Below are 18,379 nucleotides of genomic sequence, written 5' to 3'. Positions count from 1 at the left end.
AAATTCCTGATTTCAATTCTTTCCTCTCTGTTTATTCTTAACTCCTGGAAAAACACAGTAGTGGGCCATTGCTACTAAGAAAAGGCTAAGCTAGGAACATATCCCCTGCCAAAGAATTAGAGGTGGTCCAGACAAAGTGCAGTAAGTAATTGAAAAACTTTGGCCAGGTGTGGTGGTACATGCCTTTAATCCCAGCACTCCGGAGGCAGAGGTAGGAGGATCACAGTGAGTTCGAGGCCACCCTGAGATTCCATCGTGAATTCCAGGTCAGCCTGGGCTAGAGTGAGACCCTACCTCAAAGAAAACCAAAAATAAATGAATAAATAAAATTTTAAAAAATGAAAGAGGAAGAAACGCTGGGCAAAAGGAAAAAAAAAAATCACAGAAGAGGGTGAAGAGGTGAAGAGCCCACATGTCACTTGGTGGGAAGAAGAAAGAGAACAAAATGTTCCTTGAAGGATTGAGGGATCCACAAGATTAAAACAAGCCAAGAGAAGCGCACCACACCCAGGCAACTGAGATCCGAGAAAAAGGACTTCTCTTGAATTCTCTGGGGTACAGCAGACCCCCTCCTCAGTGCGAGTCTCAGGACTGGTCATCTACGCCCCTCATTGTTGACCAGTGGCAGCGCATCAAAACACCGCTTGTTAAAAGCAATGTTGAGGGCTGTGATGCCAGGACAAGATTCCAGAAACAGTCAAGAGCTCACACAGATCACAAGCCAACACTAACTAAATCAGACTGCCAACGGGCCGACCGTGGCTTGGGGAGCATTGCAGAAGAGAGGATGAAAAGACAGTGAGAGCCCCTGAATGGTATGAATAGCCTGAGACATGTCCCCCACACACACACACCTCCCCACAGAGACTGACTGAGGCTTCCTGACCCCACAGTTAAAACTCCACTGAGGAGCGCCCCAGGAAATGGGCCAGGGGCAAGAGGATAAAAGAGTATAATATATATATAATTAATTTATGTTATTATATGTAATTTTGTTAAAAAAAGATCACAGGTCTTCAGCAAATATTCTATGATTATGATTTCCATAATGGGTCTTTTACAACCCAGTGGTTCATAGCTAGCAAGTTTATTAATCTAGGATTTGAACTCAGTTCTGCTAGCCCTAAATCTCTTCCTTATGCTAAACCATGACTCCTTCATTCCACGGCTGAGTAAGCCACTGTCTTTCTTTTCGCAAAAACAAAGTAGACTAATGGCTTGAAATGTGTTTTACAGAGCGATTGGACTAGTGTCTTAAGCCTTCTTCCTGAGTGTGCCCCAGGATGTTATTTGTAACCACGCCTAACACGTCCCTAAAGATTTCTTACTGTGAAATCACCCTTCCTCAGCTGATCCGTCAGTCCTTTACTGAAAAAGAAAAATGAATTAACAAAATATGTATTCTTTTTGAGGCTCCTATCTGGGTGTTACCCTGATGATCTCCCAGTCACTGAGGTGTGCTGGGTTGAGGATTGCTGGCCTTGGCTCAGACTCTGCAAAAGGTCCAGGGAAGGTGGACATGGGGAAGGAGGGTGTCGGAGCACACGGTAGAAGCAGAGGTTGGAAGAAGCAGGCCTTGTCCTGAGTGTGAATGGACCACAGGTCCTTTGGAACAGGAGGCGAGGGAAGCCAAGGTGCTGGCGGAAAAGCCCTTATCTAAACAGAGGTGGCCCAGGATGCTGTCCACTGTTGTCCACGGAGCTGACCCCAAGCCCACAGCGTCCACCACTGCCACTCCATTGAGACAAGAAGTCGTTCCTCCTTCGTATGGGTTCTAAAGCATCGCAGGGTCTCTTGTTGCATCAGAAGTCACTCCTCCAGGATCAGGCTTGGCCTGACCCTGTGACCACCCTGAAGGCCCAGGCCCTCTTCCTGAACAAATGCAGCAGGAATTTTCTGTCTAAACATGCCTTCAGACTCCAGCCTCCTTTTGACAGCAGCCTCTACCCTATATTGTTTCGTTTGTTTTAAGAGACCGTGAGAAGAGGGGAAAGGATAGTGTTGGCAGAGTCTATTAATCTGATGGCTCAGGCGCTCTATGGGGGGGGGGTCGTGACGCAGGACCCACAGTAGCAGGGAGATGTTTACATCAGCCCTCCTTACCCGACGGTGCCCTGCTCTGGCCGCGCCCTCTGGCTGGGCTCCAGGTGGGCTTTCTTTTCCTTTCTGTGTTTTAAAAGACATTTTTGCTATCTAGATTGGCTTTTTTTATTACCCTTCTACCCTTTTGTTTCCTAGCTTGAAATGACTTGGTATGTTTACAAACACATGCTAATCATGTGTCTCGCGTGCAGTAAAATCTCATTAAACAGATAAGTGAGTCCGTGCCAGCCTTTGGATTTCATCATCAAAGCGGGGCGGGCGGGGGTGGGGGGGGGGAGGCAACTGAAAGTGAACAGCTCCTTTAGTTTCAACACCAAAGCATGTTTATGATCTAGACCAATAAAAATTGAAAGTGAAAATGTAATTATAAAGTATATGTATTATTCTTCAGCGCCCCCACCCCGCCGAAAGGCCCATTATCTTGTTCTTGAAAATGAAAATGTAATCTCTTGGTGCGGGACTTTGTGACAGACTGCTTTCAGAGGACGCCCAGAGGTATCCTCTGACACGGGTGACCCTGACCCCAGTTTCCTTTGGGAAGCATGACACAAAAGGTTTGGGGGGGGGCCTCGGGTATGAGGTCCCCTGGTGATGGGATGAACTTGGAAGGTTGGGTTCTTCTCCCCGCTCTGCTTCTTCCTCTGTGACTCAGAGCATAGCCTTTGACCTCTCCGAGTCCCACTCTCCTTATTGGCAAAAGGATTTGTCACGTGGGGACCATAATGCCTGCTTCATTAGGAGACTGGAGAAGCAGCTGAGGCACAATGAATGTGTCCAGCTGCAAACCCAAGTTTGGCACATAGAGCTGCTTGGTACCTACCAGAGTCCCTTCCCTAGTCATGAGGAACACAAAATACAACCCAGATTTTCAAAGGAAGGCCAGCTTAGTGTCCCCTTTCACAGAGTGACGGTGGCTCCTAGGCGGACCCAGTACTGGCTTGATTTAAAACTTGGGCCCATGTTGTTTCCAGCCTATTCTATCACTTTCTCACATGAGAGGAGGGCTGTTTCACGGAAACAACGATCACGGTGGCTAACGCCAATTGAATTTGACACCGTGTGCACATTAGGCATTCTCTATATTTGGGTTGTGTAAGATGAAAGATGATTACCAAACTTTACAAAGAAGCTGACTATGTTATACAAAAAGTGGCTTTAAAACGACATTAGGGCTGGAGAGATGGCTTAGCAGTTAAGGCATTTGCCTGCAAAGCCAAAGAACCCAGATTCAATTCCCTAGGACCCACGTAAGCCAGATGCACAAGGTTGCACATGTGGCTGGAGTTTGTTTGCAGCAACTAGAGGCCCTGGCTTGCTTGTACTCTCTCTCTTTCTATCTCTCTCAAATAAAAAGACGTTAAATCCCCCATGAGGTCATGATATTAGCATAGCGAATATCCAAGAAGCCTTTTTCAAACTCTCAGGCACTGGAGGGTGATGGTTTCTGGGTCTGTGGTGATAGTCTATGGAAGCGGGAGGGCAGACTGGAGATTTTCTGATGTATGGAAGAACCCAGAACAGACCCAGCCAGCGGCAGTGCCAGCGGCCTTGGAGCTTTGACCCAGACTGACTTTGGTCTTTCCTCCAGGCCCCAGCTTCCCCTCATCCGGTTCTGGTCACACAAGTGCCAAATATTTCTGGGGCATGGAGGAGACAGGGCGAATGTATCGCCACCACAGGGAAACCAAGCTTAAATCACGCAGGTCACTAGCGTTATCGGCGGAGGGTGGCAGCGTCCGAGGAGAAGCCATTGGGGACATGCAGCTGATGCCACCCAGGTGGGGCGAGACAGACTGACAGCCACGTGTGGGTCACTGGCCCCGTGTGCTAGGCACATTAACTGGCTGACTTCTTTTGACACTGATGTAGATCAATCTCTAGTCCAAACGAAGTTGTGACAACCCCAGAACAGTGGACAGAGATGACAAGGCACACACGCTTGTCCCCGGGATGATTTTCCTCTCGTGGGTTATAAATATACCTCTGTGCCATTGTGCCTGACATGCCCTATGCGAGTGGAGGGAGCTCTGCAGCTCATTAGGAAAGGGCTTGGAGCACGGAGGGCAGCGCGGGCTGAAGCTGGTAACAGTGGCCTTGTCCAGAATAGCACATGGGAGCTTTCTTATCTCGCTGTGGCAGGAGGTGCTATGCTCTTCCTGTGCGAAATCAGGAGTGAATTGCTTTCCTCTTGTTGTTCCCTTCCTCCCCCCCTCAAGACGGTTCCCAGCACAGCCGTTATCTCTGCATCTTCAAACATGGCACAGCCTACTTCCTCTAACAGCTCCATGTATTCTTAAGGGTTAGGCAAGTTCCCCTCCCCTAGATCTCTTTTTAAGTGGTGGGACAGAGGCAGGCTCCCGAATGACATTCTATTTTTATGGTTCCAATTATAAAGGTGGGGGGGGAATAACTGGCCCTAAATTAGGGAGAAAAAAAAAAAAAAAGAGCCACAGAACCTGTCCTTTTCATGTGAAGGAACTGACAGGCAAATGGAAGTCGTGGCTTCCATAGTCGGGCCTGTGCCATTGCTAAGGGCCCTTACAGACGGGAGGCAGCGGGGGTTGGAGGTCACAGGCTGACATTCCCGAGTGAACTCAGCAGACTGTATTTCCTTTGGGAAATGCCAAGACTTGCTTTACTCTAACATATTTCTTTGCATTTCCTGAAGACCAGAGTGAAATTATGATCTTTTGATGAAGGCCTCCGCTATCTTTTGCATTGCTTTGGGGGCTGGGGGAAAGGAAGACATTTTAAAGCCTTCTCTCCCAGGCAGGAGAGAACCTGGACCGTCGGATGTCACAGCCCCTAGCGTGCATGCAGATGTCTGATCCAGGTGTGTGCACGGGAGCATACACGTGGTTGTGCACACTTGTTTACTGTGAGGAGAGACTGTCAGTTCAAGGCATGAGTGATGCAATCTAGAAAATGGAATATTGATCAAGAAAAATGGGGCAAAGTGACTTTTTAAAAATTTTTTAAATATATTTTATTTATTTATTTGAGAGACAGAAAGGCAGAGAGAGAGAGAGACAGAGAGAGGGAGAGAGAAAATGGGTACATCAGGGCCTCCAGCTACTGCAAATGAACTCCAGATGCATGCACCCCCTTGTGCATCTGGCTAACATGGGTCCTGGAGAATCAAACTGGGATCCTTTGGCTGTGCAGGCAAACACTTTAATCACTAAGCCATCACTGCAACCCACAAAGTGACTATTTAAAATATTTATTTACCCTTTATTTCCTTTTGCATTTGTATTATTTTATTTATTTGAGAGAGAGAGAGAATGGACATGCTCAGGCTTCTAGTTACTGCAAACTCCAGATGCATACACCACCTTGTACATCTGGCTTTACATGGGTACTGGGGAATGGAGCCTGGATCCTTAGGCTTTGCAGTCAAGTGCCTTAACCTTTAAGCCATCTCTCCAGCCCACACAATGACTTTTTTTATAATGACTTTGAACTGCATTGTTAAAAGGTTTCCAATAGAAGAGAGTATGTATAATTCCTTGGTTCATTGTTTTTTTCTACTAATCAGTAAGAGCTAAAATGAAGCCAGGTATGGTGGCGCACGCCTGTAATCCTAGCACTACAGAGGCAGAGGTAGGAGCATCGCTGTGAATTCCAGGCCAGCCTGGGCTAGAGCGACACCCTACCTTGAAAAAAAAAAAAAAGAGCTAAAATGCTTGCTTCTATTACCAGAAAGAGCTAGTAGAAATCTTAGAAACTCCTTAAAGAAGGATTGGCCCTTATCCTTTTTGATTTTAAATCTAAAATAATTTAACTGTAAATAGATATTTCTAATTTTTTTTGGAGAAAGGAGATATATGGACAGATACACCACTGTGCTATTATTGCAATTCTGTTAAGCCAAAAAGTAGCACCGTAGTGGTATTAGAAAATGTGCATATTCTTGGGTGATGGTCATCAAATCTTATGCCCCTAAGATGATATGAGTTTGGGAATTATTTTAGGATACCTGGCAAAAGAAAGAAATCAAAAGAAATAGGGATTGCATGAAGCAAATGTGGCAAAAGCTTGATAATTATGAAATGGGAGCTGGGCCATAGCTTATTGGTAGAGCCCTTTCCTAATATGCATGGGACCCAGGGTTTCATCCTGAGCAACACACACACACACACACACACACACGTGCACGCACATACACACATCAGGGTGAATAAGTGGGTGTGGCCATGGCCCCTTGCAGCTGGGAGGTGGTCTCAAAAGCAGTAATGAATCTGAGAAAGAGGTGAACAAGCAGCAGGAGAACATTATGGGTCATGTAAAGGAAGGAGGGGATCAGAACCCAGCAGACTGGATCACTTAACATTTTGGGGTCTTTCTCAACTCAAGTCCCAGAGAGCAATAACATCCGCATTCTTACCTCCCTTGCTCTGTTCCCTGCATACACTACTCATAAGCCACTCCTGCTTTTGGCTACTTAAGATCAGTCACTCAGACCTTTTGGAAATGGGACTTTTAAATACCTCCTGGTCTGAAAAGTGCCAGAATTTACCCTAGACAGGTACAGACTTGAGACCGGCAAGCTTTCTGATCACCAAAAGTTCTAGTCCAGAAGGTAAGAATGCAGAAGGCTGGAGAGGTGGCTTAGTGGTTGAGGCACTTATTTGCAAAGCCAGTGACCCAGGTTCAATCCCCAGGAGCCACGTAAGCCAGATGCATAAGGTGGTACATTGCATCTGGAGTTCATTTATACCACTAGAGTCCCTGGCATGCCCGTTCTTTCTCTCTCTATCTGCCTCTCCCTTCTTCTCTCTCTCTCTCTCTCTCTCTCTCTCAAATAAGTAAATAAATAAATAGAATATTTTTATAAATATTGGAGAGATAGCTTAGCGGTTAAGGCACTTGACTGCAAAGCCAAAGGACCCAAGTTTGATTCCCCAGGACCCATGTAAAACCAGATGCACATGGTGGTGCTTGCATCTGGAGTTCATTTCAGAGGCTGGAGGCCCTGGTGCACCCATTCTCTCTATCTGCCTCTCTCTCTCTCGCGCTCGCTCACTTGCTCAAATAAATTTTAAAAACATTTTAAAGGAGAGAGAGATCTCATCAACCCTTGCAGATATATATTTATTGGCACTTTTATTTTATCATTAAACACTTGATGCCTAAGAAGCCAGAGCTTGCCATGATGTCCCCAAGCTTGAAAAGAAATTGATTGAATTTAATAACTACTCCAAGATGTTTGTTTCCATAGGCACCTAGTTAGCCATTATATCACATTAGCTATATAATTGCATATACTGATTTAAAGCCAGCCTCCATAGATGTGAAATGCTGCTATTGCTCAGGTTTCTGTTCATTAACAGAGCTTCATTTCCCCCTGTGTCTGCATGTTACTTTCACCTACAAGGAACTAATTAAAAGCCAGACATTGCATTCCCTAATGTATGCAGTTTCTTTCATATTGAGAACAGAAAGAATGCATGGCAGCACACCATTGGAGGTTTTTTTTTTAATCAAATACATTAGTATTTTTAGGTGCTAAGTTTAGAAAAAAAATTAAGGCAAACACATACTGTGATTTTGCCAACTGAGGGCTTTTTCAGTACTTTCCATTTCACCTGCCACCCCTGGCTGCTCTGTGCTGCAAAGCAACATTATAATGACTTACTTTATTTTATTTTATTTTATTTAAATAGGTATGACTTTTGTTCCAATAGCGAAGAGTCCTTTATCCTGGATCCCGACAGCAACATAGGAAACAAAATCGAGAGCATCACCGAACGCCTGGCAGTGATAGAAGGAACAAACAAGGTATTGTTCGGAAATGACAAGCGTTGGGCTATTCTCAAGAGGCACTCTAAGCCCCCAGTTCTATGTTTATTAGAACTAGAAGTAACTCAGACACTCCACAGTCAGAGAGAAAAAGGATCTCTGTGGCATGTCTTCATGAAAATATACATTTAGATCACGCAAGTTGGGCTGGAGAGATTGCTCAGTGGTTAAGGTTAAAGCCTAAAAATTCAGGTTTGATTCCCCAGTATCCGTGTAAAGCCAGATGCACAAAGTGGCGCATGCATCTGGAGTTCATTTGCAGTGGTGCCCCATTTTCTCTCTCTCTGCTTGCAAATACATACTTAAAGTATTTTTTAAAATGATCACTCGAGTTAATATTTCCCCAACTGTGCTCTCTACTTCCAAGATAAAGAGAATTCATTTTTAATAGACAAGTGGAACTGCCCTCCCGAACACCAAACTGACCCTCCTCGGTGGTCCTCCCTCTTGCTTAGAGTCCTCTACCAGTTAGTTAGGGTTCCATCCCATCTTTGGAATGGGGTCTAGAGCCCATACAGATTTCCTAGGTTCTAGTCTATACCCAGGTTGGAGAACCACTGGCATGCATAAAGTAACCAGAAGCAAAGGCCAACACTTACGGCTGGAATTCAATGCTCCTAGATCAAAAACTGTGTTTCTCCCCTCCATCTCTGCCAGGGCACAGTCTAGGCTGGGTTGTGCAAACACACACAATCTATGAAGATTCCTGGACCGAACCAGATCTAGTGTGTACTTCTGTTCCTATCATTCTGTTCCTGCTCTTCTAACCTCCTCTGTGCCCCGGACAATAGCTAATGCTCTGAACCCTGCAGGAATTAGGGGTTTGGAAACTCAGGGGTTTCCTCAGGACTTAGTGATGAATACACTTACAAATCTGTTATAGTCAAGTTTGGGGACAGCAGTGCTTCAAAAACAAAAGTCAGGGCTGAGGATGGCTTAAGTGGTTAAGAATGTTGGCCACCTAAGCATAAGAGCCTCTCAGGCTGGAGACTGAAAGTGGGACTCCCCAGAGCCCATGTAAAAAGCTGGGTGTGGCCACACATGGCTGTAACCCCATCCCACAGTGTGCAGAGACAGGGGAATTCCTGGGGCTCACAGCGGTTCCAGGATGAGAGACAACCTTCTTAAGGAAGTGCTCAGATGAGTGATACGAGACAGATGCCCACCATTCTCCTTTGGCCTCTGCATGCGTGCACATCTGCGCACACACATGTGTACGTCATACATCACACATACATATACTCTACAGTACCCACACATGCAAAAGCAAATCAAATAGCCCCTTGCTGAAATGTCTGTTTACGCACGTGTATGTTGATCTGAAATACAGGTGGATAAAATGAATGTCACCATCTGCTGGGGGGGGGGTTGTTGTTTTGTTTTTTTCTTTGGTTTTTCAAGGTAGGGTCTCACTCTGGCTCAGGCTGACCTGGAGTTCACTATGGAGTCTCAGGGTGGCCTTGAACTTTCGGCGATCCTCCTACCTCTGCCTACCAAGTGCTGGGATTGAAGGTGTGAGCCACCACGCCTGGCTAAGGGTGGTTCTAGTTAATGCCTATTCATTCTGTTGTATCCTTTGCATGAGAAAATGAGACTGCAGATTCACCTTTCTCTTTGCAGGTATTAAAAATAACAACAAATAATCTCCAGGTTTCTCATTATATAAATAAAACCTTTTGGGCTGGAGAAATGGCTCAGCAGTTAAGGTACTTGCCTGCAAAACCTAAGGACCCAGGTTTGGTTCCCCAGGACCCATGTAAACCAGATGCACAAGGTGGCGCATGCATCTGGACTTCATTTACAGTGGCCAAACGCCCTTTAGTGGCCATTCTCTCTCTGTCTTTCTGTCACTTTCTCTCTGTCTCTCTCAGAGACAAAAAAAATAAAAGAATAATAATTCATTAAAATAAACCTTTTATATTTTTATTTATTTATTTATTTAAGAAACAGAGAGAAAAAGAAAGAGAGAATGAGCAGGCCAGGGCCTCCAGTCACTTCAAATGAACTCCAGACACATGATTCACCTTGTGCATCTGGCTTACATGGGTCCTAGGGAACCGAACTGGGGTCCTTTGGCTTTGCAGGCAAACACCATAACCACTAAGCCATCTCTCCAGCGCCTCCCCCCCAAAAACCTTTTGACATATGCAAATATCAGCATCATTCTTTGACAAGCCAGAATTATTTTTATGTGAACACAAGATGATTAGCCCAGAGCTACACAACTTAACACAGATAAATGAGAAATTCAAACCAATTTATAATTCAATGCTCACAAAACCAACGAAGTCAATACAGCAATAAAAGTGGTGATGCTTATGGCAGCCTCAAACTCACATACCTAGGACCTAGGAAGCATTTTTATAACCACAGCCTTAGCTATTGGTGGTTTGTAACTTTTTTTTCCCCTCTAACATAATGAATAGGACTTAGAGAAATTCCACGATGTATGACTATTGTTGAAAGAATTTTATGAGCTACTTAGATAAGAGGGAATTCTTCAAACTTGAAAATTTGATTCAGTGATTTTGTTGTTGGGAGTGGGGACCAAAAGGAAGTTGGTTGCTAGCACTGGACAACAAGTTAGTTGTCCCAAAATAGCCAGATGTCATTTACAGTGTCCACTCATGTACTTTTTTCCTGGCCATACAGGTAGTTACAACAGGAATTTGAGTGTGATTTCAGTGGAACTCCTAGTTCTATTTTGTAATCCATAAGAATGTACAGTAGGGGGCTGGAGAGGTGGCTTAGTGGTTAAACGCTTGCCTGTGAAGCCTAAGGACCCTGGTTCGAGGCTCGATTCTCCAGGACCCACATTAGCCAGATGCACAAGGGGGCGCACGCGTCTGGAGTTCGTCTGCAGTGGCTGGAGGCCCTGGCGTGCCCATTCTCTCTCTCTCTCTCTCTCTATCTGTCTCTTTCTCTCTCTGTCGCTCTCAAATAAATAAATAAAAATGAACAACAAAAAAAAAAATTAAAAAAAAAAAAGAATGTACAGTAGGAAGTATCATGGAATGTGAAAAGGCCAGGGCAGATTTCTGATTATCTTGAACGGTACGGTGACAATTTGAACCCTTAAGTGGCATCTTTGAGGACTGGTAAGAGTGGAATAAAACTCACCCAAGATCTAAAACCTTCCCCAGCTTTCTCATGTGGGCTTGAAGCCAATGTACTATCATACAGTTTTGTAGTTGAGCAAACGATTGCAGAGGCAGATGACTCTGGCAGGCACTGGGAACCCCAAAGCCAGCCAGCCCTCTCCTTTTCCGTCCACACAGCCACACGCAGATCTACTTACATCTTACAACGGAGTTTTCTCCTCCAAGGAAGTGGAGCTAATGCTATTTTTCCTTCCTCGCCTCCTGTTGTAAAGATAAAATGACATCACGAGAAAGTCTTCTTCAACCAAAGAAATGACATATTTACCCTAATGCAATTTCCCAAACTCTTACCATCCTAGATAATGAAAACTATTGGGTAAGCAGCTGTTTGCATTATAATACTTGTAGAACTATTCATAGGTACAAATCCTGTAGACAACTGGTAATAAAAATATACTTGAATTAAATTACTGGCTTTCTATTCTGAGTTTAGGAGAATGTATTACTTTAGCATTGACTAATGGATATGTTTCTGAGTTGAAAAAAGCTGTCTTTCATAGGATGATATGCAGTAGTTATTTTCAAATTACACACAATACTCTCTCTGTTAAACTATTTTTTTTTTATTTATTTGAGAGAAAGACGGGAGAGACAGAGAAGGTGCTCCAGAGCAACCAGCCACTGCAAACCAACTCTAGACACATGCATCCCCTTGTGCATCTGGCTTACTTGTGTCCTGGAGAGTCGAACCAGGTTCCTTTGGCTTTGCAGGCAAACATCTTAACCACTAAGCCATCTTTCCAACCCACACGCAATGCTCTTTACAATTAAAACTCTCTTTTTAAAACGCCTTCTCTCTCTCTCTCTCGTCTTTCTCTCAAATAAATAAATAAATAAAATATATTTTAACAGAGAGGGTATTGTGTGTAATTTGAAAATAACTACTGCATATCATCCTATGAAAGACAGCGTTTTTCAACTCACATGCACACATACACACACTTTCTAGGGTCTCTTGCCGCTGCAAACAGAATGCCGGCCACTTTTTGGGTCATGCTTTATTTGGGTGGCTTTGCAAGCAAGCACTTTTCTTTGCTGGGCCATATCCCCAGCGCCCCCCCCCCCCCATTCTCTTCTCTTATACATTTTTAGAAGTGCACTAAAGGCCACAATGAGTCCCAGACACGGGCCCTTAGGCCACAATGCGGGGATGGGGAGGGCCGCACTCAACACTGGGGTCCCTGTGGAGGTCCTGAGACTTCTGTTTGTTGTTGTTGTTTAACACAATGGAGGGTAGAGAGGGAAATCAAATTCAATTTCCTTATTGTCAGGCTTTGGCCTAGATTTGCAAGATGTGAGTCATCAGCGGGAGTCACTAAGAACAAATGCAGAATGCTCATCATGTGTGAAGGAGCTGCCAGAGTTTGGGTTTGTGGTATGAAATCGGAAGTTGAAGGAACTCTGTTAGAAAAAAAAAAAATTTTTTTTAAGCCTCACATTATTACAGCATTAATTCTGCAAGACCAGAGAAGGTGAGGATTTTATTGCTGTAACAACATTTCCCGATATCATTTGAGGGCACAGGGGGACTGTGTAAACTCCAGGAGACCAGCCGCTGCAGAAGCAATGGCACAGATCTAGAATCATACATAGCTCGTGGCTTAGTTCCCATACAGCACCCCCACACCCCAGCCACATTTTCAAAGTCTGTTCTGTTTTCCCATCAGTCGACTCTAATGTGCCACCTTACGTTAATTTTAGCCTCTTCCATGACCTTTATGCCATCTACTTTTAATTCTCCCTAAAACACTTAAAAGCCAGCTATATTAGAAACATCCCGAGATTAAAATCACCTTTCCATAAATAGATTGAGGGGAAGAAAAAAAAAAAACTACCTCGTTCTGGAAATCAGGCTGAATGACACATCACTCCATTCATTCTGTCTCATGAGGTTCAAACAACATTGGAGAAGTGAGTTACTAATGTTTAGCAAAGGGGAAGGAAGGAAGGAAGGAAGGGACACAAGAAATGCAAGCGTACAGTACTGGGTGATAGTCTGCATGAGTGTTCCTGGGTCATAGGCAAGAGCTCAGGGGATGAGAGGAACAAATGGGGCTCTCAGGAGTACAGAATGATAGTGGACTAGACCCTCACCAAGGACTGCTTATCCAAACTCGTCTGCCAATAGAATGGGATGTTAAAAAAAAAAAAAAAAAGTTGAGTTGCCATGCTCTTCCTCTATAACCCAGCACTGTGAGTTTTAAGAAAATGTGAGTTGATGGGATGGCTTAGCGGTTAAGGCACTTGCCTACAAAGTCAAAGGACCCAGGTTCAATTCCCCAGGACCCACATAAACTAGATGCACATGGTGGCACATGCATCTAGAGTTGGATTGCAGTGGCTGAAGTCCCTGGATTGCCCATTCTCTCTCTCTCTCTCAATCTATCTATCTATCTATCTATCTATCTATCTATCTATCTCTCTATATATCTATCTATCTCTCTCTCTATATATATATATATATGTACACACACACACACACACACGTATGTATGTATGTAAGTATATACCTGTTTGCCTCTTTTTCTCTGTCAAATAAATAAATAAATGATTTTTTGGTTTTTTTTTTTTTTTTTTTTTTTTTTACAAAAAGAAAGTGGGAAAGAATTTAGCTAACCCCTTCTCTTCTGCCAGATTCAAACCTGGATATCCTACCAATATTTTGGCACGTCTGCTTTTTCTTTTCCTCAGTCCTCGTTCATTGTTTTCCACTTGGAGAATGAAAACTAATTATAGAACTGATACAAACAGACAGCCTTGAGACAGGCTTTTTGGTGTGCCCTGTAAAATAAATGATTGTAATTTCAAACATCTGTTACAACTCAAAGCCTTGGCACATTCTCTTTCAAAGTATTAAGGGGATAATTTGGTGCTCCAACTGTTAGACTGTTTTAATTTTTTCCCTTTGAAACAGTAGTCTTTGGTTATGAGCATAAGGGAGCCATTTTGTTCTCCTAACATAGGTCCCTTGTGCATTCATACGAACTATCCATGAGGAAGTGTCCTCCAATCTGCCCAGGGGACACTAGCCTACAGCTCATGCCTGACCGTACATGTTTTACACTTGTCAAATATCTTTAGTTTTTATGGAAAGGTGTTTAAACTTGTAACTTGAATTACGTTCTTGGAGCTGGAGAGATGGTTAGAGGTTAAGGTGCCTGCCTGCAAAGGCTAATGATCTAGGCTCAATTCCCTAGTACCCATGTAAGCCAGGTGCATGTGGTGGCATATGCATCTGGAGTTCATTTGCAGAGGCCCTGATGTGCCCATTCTCTCTCGCTCAAGTAAATAAGTAAGTAAATAAAATAAACTGTGAAATTTTTAATATGTTCTCAAGAAATCTTAATAAACTGATCATAAGATTGATTTCACCTTACTGTAAATTTTTTTCTTTAATCCTAACCTTCTCACTCACGGGTCGTGTTTTTAAACTATATTATTTGAAAACCAGCAGCTTATGAAAAGTTCTGTCAGAGAAGGAAAGCAGGGGTTGGGGCTAGCTCAGTGGAAGAGCGCCCAGCAGGAGCAAGGTCCCAAGTGTCCTCAGCACCAGGAAGGGGGAAGAAAAGCATCACAACAAGACGAAAAGTCCCACAAGGAACTAAGAAGAAAAGTGGCATTTGTGTACATAGTAGAGTGTGTTATCCATTGCTACTGACTCAGGGGCATTTCTTGAGGGAAAGTCAATGTAAAGAGTGGACAGCAGGCCTGGAGAGATGGCTTAGCGGTTAAGCGCTCGCCTGTGAAGCCTAAGGACCCCCGGTTCGAGGCTCGGTTCCCCAGGTCCCACGTTAGCCAGATGCACAAGGGGGCGCACGCATCTGGAGTTTGTTTGCAGAGGCTGGAAGCCCTGGCATACCCATTCTCTCTCTCTCCCTCTATCTGTCTTTCTCTCTGTGTCTGTTGCTCTCAAATAAATAAATAAAATATTAAGAGTGGACAGCAGAACCACTAACAATAGATCTTTGTTATTTGCTGGAAAAAAGCAGTTCATCATAGTGATGGAGAGCACAGGCTCTGGACGTGTGCACAGGGAGAAGCTCTGTTCAGGCCTGTCCAGGGACCCTGGCATCTATGGGTTGATCACCTCACCTCTACTGCCTTAGTTGCCTTGTTTATAACATAGGAGAATGCCCTATGGAGAGTATTAATTGAGATAATGCATATAAAGCCCCTAACATGTTATCTCAGGCTGGAGAGATGGCTTAGCAGTTAAGGCACTTGCCTGCAAAGCCAAAGGACCCAGGTTTGATTCCCCAGTGCCCACATAAGCCAGATGGACAAGGTGGTACATGTATCTGGAGTTCATTTGCAGTGGCTGGAGGCCTTGGCATGCCCATTCTCTCGCTTTCTCTCTCTCTCTCTCCATGTGTATCTGCCTTTTTCTCTTTCAAGTAAATAAACTATTTTTTAAAATCCCTATCTAGTACATACCTAGGGCTATATAAAGGTACCTCCCCCCAAAAGAAATAACATACATTCCTATAACCATAATTTCTTCTACTACTCTAACAGAAACTTTGTGAGGTAAACCTGATTATGAATAAGGTTCTTGGTTTGGAAGGTATCAGGCAAAAAAGAAATATCTGAATATATTTCTATCTCCATTGTCCATCATAGGATGTAGATTCGTATCATATCTGGGCACCTCTATTTATTCCATGATTATACAAAAATTATGACATCCAACTTTAGTTTAAGCTTTTTTTTTTGTTCATTTTTTATTTATTTATTTGAGAGCAACAGACACAGGGAGAAAGACAGATAGAGGGAGAGAGATAGAATGGGCGCGCCAGGGCTTCCAGCCTCTGCAAACGAACTCCAGACGCGTACACCCCCTTGTGCATCTGGCTAACGTGGGACCTGGGGAACCGAGCCTTGAACCGGGGTCCTTAGGCTTCACAGGCAAGCGCTTAACCGCTAAGCCATCTCTCCAGCCCTTTTTTTGCTTTTTTGAGGTAGGGTCTCACTTTTAGTTCAGGCTGACCTAGAATTCACTATGGAGTCTCAGAGTGGCCTCGAACTCACGGTGATCCCCCAACCTCTGCCTCCCGAGTACTGGGATTAAAGGCGTGCGCCACCACGCCCGGCTTAGTTTAAGCTTTTAAGACCCGAGCGGGTCTTAAGCAAGGTGTTTGCATGTGGCCTGATTTCCCCTTTGCTGCGAAACTCAGTTCCCAGTGGCTCTGGGCTCACCAGGATCAAATCATTTTACCCTAAGCTCTTACGTGACTCACAGAGGCCGAGAGTGGCTCTGCAGAATTTCACATATTCTCAAGCCAATAGAAATGGTGTTTCTTCTTGTTTACTGAGCAGCAGTAAATCTGAGAATCAAACTAAGTCTCTGTGGGCCTTTTAGAATACACACTTGAGAACTAACTTCATAAGAAAATCGTGCCTGGACTGACACGCTGGCTGGAGAAGCCTTCACTTGAGCCCCTTGTTACTGATCCTGCCGCAAAGTGCTTTGAAGCACTTGGGCACCAGATGCCTGAGACAACATCAGGGGTCTTGCTTGGTGACCTCTATGTCCTTACTGCTGCCACCAGCTACCAGTTCAGTCCACACTACCATGGGATTAAGTAGACACTTCCAGCAAGCAAGAGAAACCATTCAAAAAGAATTTGGAACAAGGAATTTGCTGGCTAGAAACATGGAGCATGCGTGTAGACCTGTAGATTAAGGACAGAAATGCCTTAATTTATCTTCTTTCTTTCTTTTTAACATTTTATTTATTTGTGAGAGAAGCAGATTGAGAGAGAATGGGTATGCATGCGCCACCCTGTGCATCTGACTTTATGAGGGTACTTGGGGAACTGAACCTGGGTCCTTTGGCTTTGCAGGCAAGCAATTTAACTGCTAGGCCATATCTCTCCATCCCAATTTCTTCTTTTAAAAAATTTTAATTTTATTTATTTGAGAGAGAGAAAGAGAATGGGCACCCCAGGGCCTCTAGCCACTGCAAACAAACTCCAGACGCATGCGCCACCTTGTGCATCTGGCTTACGTGGGTCCTAGGGAATTGAACCTGGGTCCTTTGGCTTTGCAGGCAAGCACCTTAACAGATAAGCCATCTCTCCAGTCTTTTTTTTTTTTTTAAGGTAGGGTTTCGTTCAATTCCAGGCTGACCTGGAATTCTTAAGTTTGACATTAATTAAGTAAATTAATTAAATAAGTAATGTCTTTGCTGGATTTAAAAAAGGGAAAAAAATAGTGGTTTGGTCATTGAGAAGCATCTTAACATTATCTGAGCTGCTAATAAATGTGGCGGGCACTTTATTTGCGGTCTCAAGAAATAAGAGACCAGCATTCGGGAGGCAGAAGTAGGTGGATTGCTATGAGTTCAAGGCCACCCTGAGACTTGAAAATCACTATGTAGTCCTCTGCCTCCCGAGTAGTGTGCTACCACACCTGGCCCAATTTATCTTCCTTCTTTCTTTTTTTGTTTGTTTGTTTGCCTGTTTTTCAAGGTAGGGTCTTGCTCTGGCCAAGGCTGGCCTGGAATTCACTATGGTGTCTCAGGGCGGCCTCGAACTCATGGCGATCCTCCTACCTCTGCCTCCCAAGGGCTGGGATTAAAGGCGTGTGCCACCACGCCTGGTTTTTTCTTATTTCTTGAGAGACCACAAATAGCAGTTAGGTAATGTTAGCAGTTCAGATAATGTTAAGACCTTTCTCAATGACCGAGCCACTAACTTTTTCCTCTTTCTTTAATCCAGAAAAGACATTACTTATTTAATTAATTTACTTATTTAATTAATGTCAAACTGAAGAATGTTCAACAGTTTGTCCCATTTTTGTTTTTCTTTACAAAGACACAAATTCAAGTCTTTAAACTGTCTAAAGCTCTCTTTTAGTATTTTGTAGACATTACGGTTTAAAGACTACTTTCAGATTCATACCAACTTGACCACTGTTTGCTTAGGGACAATAATGTCAAATAACAGAACTATAATGTTAAGTAGTTCCTAATCTCTATCTTCATTTTTGAAGATGAGGAAATGAGCACTGACAAATAGAATTTGCAAGCACACGCTCACACTGATCTTAATAGTCTCCCAGCCTCCCATCTCCGTCACAACCACTGGGGACTGTGTGCCACATCCACTGGGCCACACAAGAAATCAGCTTCTCACTCTCTGTCCTTGCCCATTTCCTGTGACCACACAGAACCAAAAGGCACAGAAGCCTCCTGATACCAATTGGCACCCGTGTCCCCAGGTCACCCAAACACCCAAACACGGGAAGGCCTGGGCCTCACCTGTTCCTCTCATTGACGTGGACCGGCCACATCACGGGGTGAAGGGACGTGC

General features: G+C 44.0%; 1 protein-coding gene across 2 annotated transcripts in view; it reads left to right on the top strand.

Moving 5' to 3' along the window:
- Window positions 1-18,379, top strand: part of Flt1 (fms related receptor tyrosine kinase 1) — a 207,716-nt gene that overhangs the window by 86,692 nt on the left and 102,645 nt on the right. For both annotated transcript variants that reach the window (XM_045153903.1, XM_045153904.1), the window contains exon 11: window positions 7,770-7,884. In XM_045153903.1, the coding sequence (XP_045009838.1) occupies window positions 7,770-7,884 (115 nt within the window). The remainder of the gene's footprint in view (window positions 1-7,769; window positions 7,885-18,379) is intronic.

This window comes from Jaculus jaculus, chromosome 7 (assembly GCF_020740685.1).
Source record: "Jaculus jaculus isolate mJacJac1 chromosome 7, mJacJac1.mat.Y.cur, whole genome shotgun sequence".
Lineage (NCBI taxonomy): Eukaryota > Metazoa > Chordata > Mammalia > Rodentia > Dipodidae > Jaculus > Jaculus jaculus.
The sequence above is the reverse complement of the archived record's forward strand: the minus strand, read 5'-3'. Positions and strand labels throughout refer to the sequence as shown.